Source organism: Ictalurus furcatus, chromosome 7 (assembly GCF_023375685.1).
Source record: "Ictalurus furcatus strain D&B chromosome 7, Billie_1.0, whole genome shotgun sequence".
Lineage (NCBI taxonomy): Eukaryota > Metazoa > Chordata > Actinopteri > Siluriformes > Ictaluridae > Ictalurus > Ictalurus furcatus.
In genome coordinates, this window is record NC_071261.1 from 24,214,751 (window position 1) to 24,225,584 (window position 10,834).

The 10,834-nt window shown below is 37.2% G+C and overlaps 1 protein-coding gene across 1 annotated transcript; it reads left to right on the forward strand.

Moving 5' to 3' along the window:
• Positions 1-4,512: 4,512 nt before the first annotated feature.
• tmem256 (transmembrane protein 256) lies at positions 4,513-7,648 on the forward strand. Its single transcript, XM_053629371.1, has 4 exons — positions 4,513-5,306; positions 5,530-5,567; positions 6,380-6,460; positions 6,624-7,648. Exons 1-4 carry the CDS (start codon positions 5,225-5,227, stop codon positions 6,765-6,767), a joined length of 345 nt encoding a protein of 114 aa, XP_053485346.1. The 5' UTR covers positions 4,513-5,224; the 3' UTR covers positions 6,768-7,648.
• The last annotated feature ends 3,186 nt before the right edge of the window (positions 7,649-10,834 follow it).

Genomic DNA, 10,834 nt, shown 5'->3' on the forward strand with positions numbered 1-10,834 from the left:
TATTTATTTATTTATTGAGTCTCCAATGTCAGTATTTTGAGGTGAGAGTTAAAGCTCTTACAGAAAAGTCTTCAGGAGGGAGGGCTTTGCGCGTTCTCAGTAACAAACTGCATTTTATTTTTTTTTGTCTTATTAAATTCAAGAGAGAGAAAAAAAGAGGGGCGATTTATAGCTTTTATAAGATCTTATACATTTCATCAGTAAGTGATGAAAGAAACTAACCCATTTCATTGACACTGCATAATATTAAATAAAAGAAAACATACTACGTGTCATTCTTCAACAAATAAAAATAGTTAGCGTTGGCAAATTTTGGGGGTGTAAGTGGAATTAAAAACACTTCAGGGCATGCTATTAATAAAAAATAATCAACTTTGGCATGGTAACACATCACACTACTTCATTGTTGATTATTTTCCTATAAAAGCATGCCCCATCGTGTTTTATTCCTGGCATATCTTTGAACTGATCCCGCACATGCCTATCAGTAACTAAAATGAATCCATTTTGACCTTTTAGAATAATATATTGTCTTTGTACAGTAAAAATTTCAAATGGTAGATGTGTTTATAAATATCTGGTAGCTCTTTCCACAATATACTGTATAACCTACTAAACTAAATGTTTATCCTAATTGTCAGAAAGCATGTACTTCACCACTACAGGACTCATATTTTCTGACTACAAGGAGTATCGACGACAGAAAGAAAGAATTTTCACATACTTCAACTGTATGAGTAAGAAAATGGATTTCTGAAAAAGTACAAAGACTTGATTTGGGGCCCGTTTAATTTTGATTGTTTCAATTTGGGGACGTCAAGTGGCTCTTAAAAAACAAAAAAACAAAAACTGTTTACCAATAATATGGCATGACACAGTAAGACTGGTGGTTAAAAATGATTGTTTGTCACAAAGCACAGAAAGAAACAGATGCACTGTAATAAAATGGATGCTTACTATCCTGGCAGCATGAATCATTTGTACTTTTATAAGAGAATCTTTCATAACTCTCCTGTCTTGTTCAGTATTGCCTGTCACTCACAGATAAAAGGGGTGGGAGGGTGGGGTGGGGTGTTTGAATTTAAAAATGCAGAAGAGTTTTATTTAAACATAGTGTCATGTTCTAAAGTTCTAAAGATATTCAAAGACCCACTCAGTGACATATATGCGCTCCATGCTTGGAAATCTGAAGAAGCTATTAAAAAGAGAGGAATCGCACGATACAGATAAATGACAGCCAAGTCCAGCTCATGGCTGTATGGCAGAATTGCTTAGCACTCTCACATTGGCTCGGATTCTCACACATCAGCACTCAGGAGGGATAGAGGGTGAAATTGTGCATGTAAGCATACTGTATGTGGTTGTGTGTATCAGTGTTTGAGTATGTAATGATAGGGAAGCAGGAATGCAGTCTGCTACAGGATCAGCTAACAGGCCATTTTTAATGCGGCATTAGTAATTAAAATGTGTTAATCATAAACTCGGATCTAACCTCTTTGAGAGTGAATTTTGAAATAACTACGGATTTACTGTGTCACCCCAGATACTGTTTTAATCTATAAATAAGGCAGGTGTATTTACGGTGGTAGAAAAACAGTGCCCCCCACTGGAGTCTCTGACATTTATCCGGCAGCTACAGTATAGACTGAACTGCTGAGATTCAGAATGAAATAAACCAACAAGAGCTGACTTATCAACCAAGTACTGAGCTATCAAATGCAGGAACAGCATATGTGTGAGTCAAGTCTATGTTTGCAGAATATCTCATTAGTGCATAATTTAGCCACATAATGGCATTATTGAATTGACTTCATGAGGCGGCAGGAAGCCATGGACACAGATAGAGCATGCACAAAAACTCCACACAGATAGTACCCGGAGTTCAGGATTGAACTGGAGACCCTGGAGCCGTGAGGTGGTGCACCTCAGCCTACTGCACCAACATGCCACTCAAGCATGAAGATGGTTAATAATATTTCACTTTAATTCTTACAATCTTGGAATGGTGCATAAAGATGTGCTGGAGTCAGAGGTGTGGTGACATGGATATACACTGAGCCCACATCATATTAAGAGAATTCTTAAAGCGAATACTGTATTAAGTATGATATTCCACAACATATTAACTCGTGGGTTCAAGTTACACAATTCAGGTACTTAGTTTGTGATCTTGAAATGTATTAATTCATGGCCATGCCATTTAAAAAAAAAAAATACACATACAACACTACAATGATGATTTCTATCAACAAGAGTCAGATTCATTACATCAGGATGAATTGCATAGGAGTAACAGACATGTCAGAAATGGGACTTGAGTTCAGAGTTCGGGTGCAATCAGGGTGGCAAGGCTTATTTCAAGATAATCCCTGAAACAAAGGGCACATGCTAACAAACACTGCCATGTCATTATATGAATTGGTGTGAGAGTTGAACAATATACCCAATATTTCACTGTATGTTTCAAAGCAAGCCTCCAAGCCAAGGCACCAGGATAATAATATATTTTTTGTGTGTCTGTGAAATGGCAGATGATTAATAATTCACAAAACCACATTCATATAATTTAGATGGCATATGAATTATGTAGTTTAGAGCTAGATGAAAAGCCTGTGAGATTTTAAACAGTGAATTGGGGTCATGCAGGTTGCAAAGAGAGTTCGAAACAATTTGGAATCTCTTACCTTTATCTCCGGTTTTATTATTTCAGTATTACTCAGGGGAAAGGCTAAGTAATTAATTCACTGAATTAGTCATTTTATCTTCTGACATGCACCTTCTTTTTTGTAAATGTTTAGTTTTAGCCCATTTCCTGGTGTCTTTAGTGACCTTTGAGGGAGAATTGTGTAGAGCTGGTTATAAACTTGGTCATAAATGTATTTTATGTGGTCTATTTATTTCAACTACAATTGTTCTGTTCTTGTCTAGACTTAGGGGCTGAGCATTTTTTTTTCTCTTTTTTTGTGGTCACATTTTTCTTTTTTTTATTTTTCTTGTCATGCAGTATCTCAAAAATAGGGAGAAACAAGTGAATTATTTCAATACATTATTTCAAATATCAAATGTGTGTTTTTTACATAATATAATACAATACATTCATTCATCTTCAATAACCTTTTTAAACTAAACATAAAATGAAAAATAAAGTAGATATCAGTGGACTGAGAAAAAAATCTTGAACTCATTCATTTACGATCTGAAATAACTGATAACCTTGTATACCTTTCTTACCTTGTATTGCTTTCTAATTTTTGCGTTATATAAGAGTTTCATATTGTTTTCATTCTTATTAAAACCTATATAAAAAACTGTCCATTTTTGTTAATAATACAAGAGATTTTTGAGATTTTTCTTTTTCATAATGTAAGGATAAACAAGATACCATATACATACAGACAATGTAAATAATAGAACCAAATAAATGCCAGGGGGAGGCTATGTAATGTACTATAAAATTAATGAATGAATAAATTAATTAAGCACACAGTATGATAATAATCATACTACTACTACTACTACTACTAATAATAATAATTCTAAGAAATCCAGGATTTTACACTAACATCTTTTTCAAAATGACAAAATATTTAACACCTTGAACCCATGGCTGTATGCAGGGTTTAAAAAATACAGATGTGCAAAAACTACGTTTGCTATCATGGTTAGGGGGCAAAAAATATTGATTTCCCTGATCGACATATGTGCACTGTAAGACATTGGATGATAATAATAGCTTTAAAGCCTTGTCAGTGTGCAGTAGCAAATTAAAAACACCTTTATTTAATCTTTGTGTTTAAGTTTGCATCATTTTGGATTTGAATTATGAAAATGTGTTTCAAGCAGTACATACATGTATGAAAAATGTGTTTTATATAAAACAATATCTATACAATAGTACTATACTGTATTATGACACTATACTTATGAAAGTAAATTGAACCTTCTTGAAATTGAAGCTTCACTGTAATTACCAAAGAACATATATCTCTGTGATAATTAGGCCTGTGTTTTTTGAATGAGATCAGGTCAGTTTTGGGTTGTGTTAAACAGCACAGTAACATCATATTCTGGGCACAGTCAGTAGTACCTGCTCTTCTTCTTTCATCTCCACCATCTTCACTTTTTCTTTTCTCTCATTCTCATCTTGTCACCTGTTGCTTCCCTTCCCAAAGCTGAGCTTTAATTGTTGCAGTCTTTTTTCCATTTTCGTCTGTGTCAGTAAAGAAAGTAAACACAGCGTAAATTGATATTTATTAATGTTACCAGCCTCTGCTAAGATATATATATATATATATATATATATATATATATATATATATATATATATATATATATATATGTATATATAGTGGTACCTCATCATTTTAACATGCATTTCAACCCTACACAAACTGATATGGAAGAAGAGCATATCATTCTCATCCATCCATCCATCCGTCACTGGATGGATGGATGGATGTTATCTGGTAGTTAATTGACTCGTGATGGACGGCCACTGTTTAACCAAGCGCGACAGCGCACTGGAGCTATTTGTTAGATGATGTCTGACTCTGTGGGGATGAATCATGTCAATGAACCACAAGTAGACGGCTAGTAAAATTCTCTAGTTACATCATAACACTTTGGCGGATTAAAGTGGCTGTCCTGCCTGGTTTGTTGACATAGTCCAGCACAGTGGAGCGCAAACCCCGCCCCCCATCCGATTTCATTGGTCAACTCAAGCAAGCAGTCACCTGAGAAGGTGGTTTATTTATTATTATTATTATTATTATTTTATTATTATTTTTTTTTTTGCGTTGTACGTGCTTTGCGGCACCAAAGAGTTATTATTAAGCAATTATTTTATAACTTTTAATATACACCTCGGGAAAAAAATACCGAGGTCCGCAGCGCGGTGACCTCAATGATTGATACGGCCATGTTTGCACTTATGTAGCCTATATAATACGTTGTTGGTAAAATTATTAAATTACAAATAAAATATCAATTTTCAGGTTCTCAGATATTCAGGTAATTAGTAAGCCCAGATAATAATTTTTCTAAATACAGTTTAAAGTCAGTGTAGAAGGACTGCGCAGCTTTCTGGCGTTTACTGACATGGTCGGTCACGTGACCAGAAACCGTGCCCTGATTCGCCATTTTGGCTCAGTGCGGAAATAGCTGCAGGAAGTTTCTCCCTCGTGAATGTCACCTGTTTCTTCTGTTGTGTCTGTGCTACAGGAACATGAGCGCGTCGTTAGCTGTGCAGAGGTTAGCTGCTGTGAGCGGGGCTCTGGCGGTCACCGCCGGCGCTTATGGGGCTCATGGTGAGCTAAAGTTTTTACAATAATGATCATTTTTCCGTAGTAGCCAGCCTTATAGGGCGGCACTGGCTCCTTGTCAAGTCACTGAGTTGGATGGACTACGTAAATAACTTATTTGAGTGAACTTCATTTCACATTGTAAATGAATAATAATAACATTTGCAATGTAATCATCTTCTGATGATGAATCGCACTGTACATTAACCCTGTATGATTTGTCTCGTAGGGTTCAGACGAAGTAACAGGGATGAGTACCAGAGAGAGGTGTGTATAATTGTTAAACGTTCCAATATTATAAACAATCCAAGATAGTAAATATGTTTATCCATTAATATAGCATACTGATGTTGAATTATTGAATCTCAAAGTGTTGATTACTTTTCTATAACAGCAGTTCTGACAGTAGTTCCTTCTATATAAATATTATACTATTGCACTATATTTATATATATTATATATATGCACTCGTTCTAATAGTTTATACTCAGTGACCTGTATAGAAGACAAAATATGTTTTTTATTTAGCAAAGAAAATTATTGACACTGTGAATCTTTCTGTAAAGAGATGTGTAGTTAACGTTTATGGATGGAGTCTCCAGTGTCAGCGCTTTGTAACAGTCTGTAAGTTTTCTGCCATGGGAGAGTCTTCAGTACAGATGAGTGTGTGCTTCACAGTTTATTGCTTGCACGACGGGCTGTGTTATTTTGTTTTATTAACTTCGAGAGAGAGAGAGAAAAAAAATGGGCTGGTGATGGAACGACTGTTTATAGCTGTTATAACTGAAGTGATAACAGGAACAACGTGTCTCGTGAACATTCCAAAAGATTAAATGTAACTATACATGGTTTAAAAGCATGATGTATGTCGTTCAGTAATAAATTAAAAATGATCATCATTAGCAAATCACTGTGGTATAATGAGGGAATAAATCATGTTGAGAGGTGCTGTTATAGGAACATAATGGCGGTGGTAGAATGCCACAGATTATTAACACACCATGGATTATTTTCCTACAACACCATTCCATATCATGTTTTATTCCTTATTTAACTAACGAATCTAACATTATCCTCAGCTCTACAGCACGGCCAATACCTATCATTTCTATCACAGTTTGGCTCTTTTAGGAGCATCTCGATGCAGGAAACCTGCTCTGGTAAGCACATATGTACCATAGATAGCATACAGCTGTTTTGTATAAATATACACACAATAAAAAGTTGCTAAAAGAAGAACATATGAGACAGTCACAAAACTTTAAAAAGAATGTCTACTGGCTCTAATTTATGCAAATTGTAATGTTGCCTTTGTGTTTGTAGGCTGGAGCAATTCTCCTGTCTGGCATGGGCTGCTTCTGTGGTCCTCTCTACCACCAGGCTTTAACGGGTGATCCCTCCTTCAGCAAGCTGGCACCCATCGGGGGTGTGCTTTTCATTGTTGGCTGGCTTGCCATGGCTGTCTGAACTTTGACCATCCATTTCTTTTCTACACAGCCCCATGATTGTTGACAATTACTTTCTGAAAGGGAGTGTTAAATTTGAGTGATAAGAGCAGGAGATATAGGGTGGAGGGTGGAGTTGTTCAGTCACGTCTGGAAGATGATAAAGCTTTAGGATCAGTCGTTATTTTTACAGAAAAAAATCCCTGTATACAGAAAAAACCCTTGAGTTGTGACAATATGATGAGTAGTTGGCTACATTCACATTATATAGTAGCACAAATCTGGTTTTTTTTGTGTCTGTGACAGGGTTTTTTGTTTTGCTTTGTTTTTTTTAATCCGAGCTGCAAATCTAATCTTCTCAATCCAATTTGAGCTACTTTCATTTGTAGTCCTAGAGCTGTTACATATCCAGGACATGGCCACACAACCGGAATTCATGTTTATGAATTATATCATATTGCTGTCCAATATTGGCAGCATGCCAGCAAGGCCTTATTTTAAAAATGGTTGACTGCCAGTAATAATTGCAAAAAAAAAAAATTTCTCTAGCCTTTTTGCCAACATGCACTAATCGTGAGCAGCCAATGAGATGCCAGTCGACCAGCAAAGCACATAATCTTCAAGACGAAGACGTGTGCTGCTTGCTTGTTCATTTCCCTATGGTGGATTGGTGGTTTTGTTGTTGTTCATAATGTACATTTGGCTCATTCATGTGATCTTGATTTCAGAAATGTTCCATTTACATATTTAAATCACCAAGGCAGATTGAATCCATGCAACAAAAAAAATCATATTTGATTGATAAGCTTGTAATGTGTGCATAGTCCAAGTGTGTGTGTTTTGAAATTGTGATTTAGCACCTTTGTTTCTCAGGTTGGAAAATAAATCTGTCTGAGAAAGTGATTGCTAGGTTGACCTTCTGATATTGTGGAGGAGAAGGCTTGGTGAATAAGATCTACTGGTCAGCATTGAGATGTCTCAATAACCCTTCTGGGATTGAGCTTGTGAGTAAAATGGCACAAAGATGTCCATTACTGTCGGCGCTCATTTTAAAGCAGCCAGAGTTCCAACATCTCTGTATTCAAATGAAGAGAGAAATCTATAGAAGCACTAAATCCTGGATCCCTGACTTTATGCCGAGCACCGGATTTGGGGACCTTTTAGAAAATTGGTTAATAAATCTCCAGCTCAGTTTGCAAGGTCTGGCTCGTAAGCTTGGGGGGGAGGTCGTATAGACACTGCATGCCCCAATAAACCCTGATAGTCTCTCATAAAACCCTCATTAATTGGGTCTATTAGCGCCACTGCACAAATCGGGGTCAAGCAATCAAAGCTACTTGAGTCCGCACTGCATCGGGCCTGTGGGAGAGCACACACTTCCCAGCACAAATAGGGCATCTATCTTGAAAATAAGGGTCTCAGCTGATCTAACTACATTTTATAATGATTTTAAATGTCACTGTCACATTTAATTGGTCCTAAATTGGAGTTGAGGTCTCCTGAGGATCTCAGTGTTAGGGGAGAGTTATAGAATTTGTACATGGAAGCTGTTTTGATAAGTTTTTTGTTTTCCTTTGCATTTTTTTTTTCCCTCTGCCCTGACATTTTGGTAGTGTAGGAATTATTCCACCCACTCATTACCGGAGTCAGATCAGCGTCTCCTTGTTAAAATCCATAAGGGCATAGCATGCCTCTCTGCTCTTGGAGACCTGCTATGCTCATATGGACCATGAAGTCTGTCTTCTCCGTCATTTATCTTCGCTCAGCTCTATGGGAAGGGTTGCACTGCAGAAGTCACTGTCTTACATCCCTGGCACCACTCCACATTCTTTGCAGTCGCTCTGTTATTCGGTTCTTGTGTTATCTCTGTGTGCCGGAGCTAAGAGCTGAGCCACAGCATTGTGGGTAATTAGTGTGGTGGCTGAGGTGCTTGTAGCTGATTCCACCATCCAGTATGGTAGGCAGAGTTCACAAAAGATATCCTTAATTGCATTTCACCTGTCCTTCTTTTATCTGCCTTGTCCCTTTCTTTTTTACACACACACACACTTCTTTAAAGGAATACTCCATATCTTCATGTGTACTGTATGTGTGATTACCACAAACAAGAATTTCAACATGTTTACCTTTATTGAGTTAAGACAGAAAATCTGTCTATCCTGGGAACACATTGGAGGGGAAGGGTATAAGAATTCAACCTGGATGTGATGCCAGTCTGTTGTAGGGCACACACATTCACACTCACATTCTCACCTATGGCCAATTTAGTGTAGCCAATCTGCTTACCTTTGTGTTTTGGGAAAGTGTCAGGAAACCAGAAGAACCTACAGGGAACCCATGCAGACACTGGGAAAACCAGTAAAACTCCACACAAACTCGGGACCCTGGAAGTGTGAGGCAGCAAAATTACCCACTTTTCCACCGTGTCACATCAACATTTATTCAGATTTTTTTTCTCATTTTAAACAAATGTCCAAAAATGTAATCTGTGGTATTCATTCACACATTAAAGATGTGATTTCTAGCGATTATGTTCAAACAAGCTTGTATATTCTATTATGTCTCTTCCTCTGCACACCAAGACAGCCTGTAATTCTCTTGCTTCACTGAGTATCAAGCTCAACTGATTTTCGAGTGAATGACAGTGTCTCTGAATATTTACATGAACACACACATTCTGTCTTAAGGAATTTTTTTTTTTTTTTTTTTTAATTAAATGGGTTTTTCTTGTAACGTTTGTGATATTGGGGGTTTGATTCCCACCTCCCCCCTGTGTGCACGGAGTTTGCAAACCTTCCCAAAGAGCTGAGGAAAGATAGATGACAGAGAAGACAGACTTCATGGTCCCTCTGCTTCGGTGGTTTCCTCCGGGTACTCCGGTTTCCTTCTCCTGTCCAAATACATGTTGTAGGCTGATTGGCATCTCTGAATTGTGTGTAGTGTACGAGTGTCATCCATGGTGTCCCTCGAATTGTGAGTGCCATCCATGGTGTGCCACAAGTCTCCTGGGATATGCTTCCCCCCTCCAGTACAGAGAAAGTGATGGATTTCTGTGGTCATAACATAAGTGATGACTTTCAGGTTTGGCCTTTAACTCCTAAAATCAACAAAGAGCAAGAGCTTCTTTTCTCACTAACCAGTTTTCAGTGCTGTTCAATGTCATAATAATGAGAAATTAAACTAATCTAAGAATTAGTAGAGATAACAAATGTTAGTCTCAAAGTTCCTGAATACAATGTAGCTGTAAGTCAGGGATGACTAACAAGGTGGTTGTGACTGCAGTATTAGCATGAAAGTAGAAGCTTTGGAACCTGGTCTGTTTAAGCAGAGTGTACAGATGAATGAGGAATCAGCAGGTAGTCGAATGGATGGTTGAACTTACGAAACAAACCAACATGTTAGTAAAAAAAAAGGTTAAGCCAAAAAGACACCAATACAGAATTATATTATAACATAAATTTTGGATACCACTGAAGATCATATATTACTTATAAATATTGCAAATCATTCAGGTTGGATTTTTCTTTTAAGTTTGTTAAAGGATGTGCCATTCTGAAATTGTGAATTTTCCCAATACACACACACACACACACTAATGCAAATACTCAAAGCCCTTAGAAAAACACCATCATGTGTCAAATACTATAGTGACCACCTCACTCCTAACATCTAGGCTACTCACCTCTTCTTTTAGTTCAGATACAGATACTTCTCTTTCTCCAACATAATGATGCAGCGGTGCATCTGCTTTCAGCTTCCCCATTCCACCTGTCCTAAAGGTGACCATATCCTCTAGTGGGCTTTTATGGTTTGCAGTAAACCTCGCTCAAAGTATATGGTATATGAACCTGAGATTTAGGGTTTCAAGCTCATCAAATCCGATATTAAATCCCACTACATAGTCTTGTGAAGTAGTGGCTGTAAACTGATAGGCCCATTACAGAGACTGTGTAGAAGTGTGGATGGATTTGTGAACACTTTTTCAGCTAATATTTCCCATAACTCCTTGCGTGAGGGAGGAGGAGTTTTGTGATGGTTTTCTTCGCTGAATTCATGGATATATTTTAGAGAGATGTAAATGAAATGTGG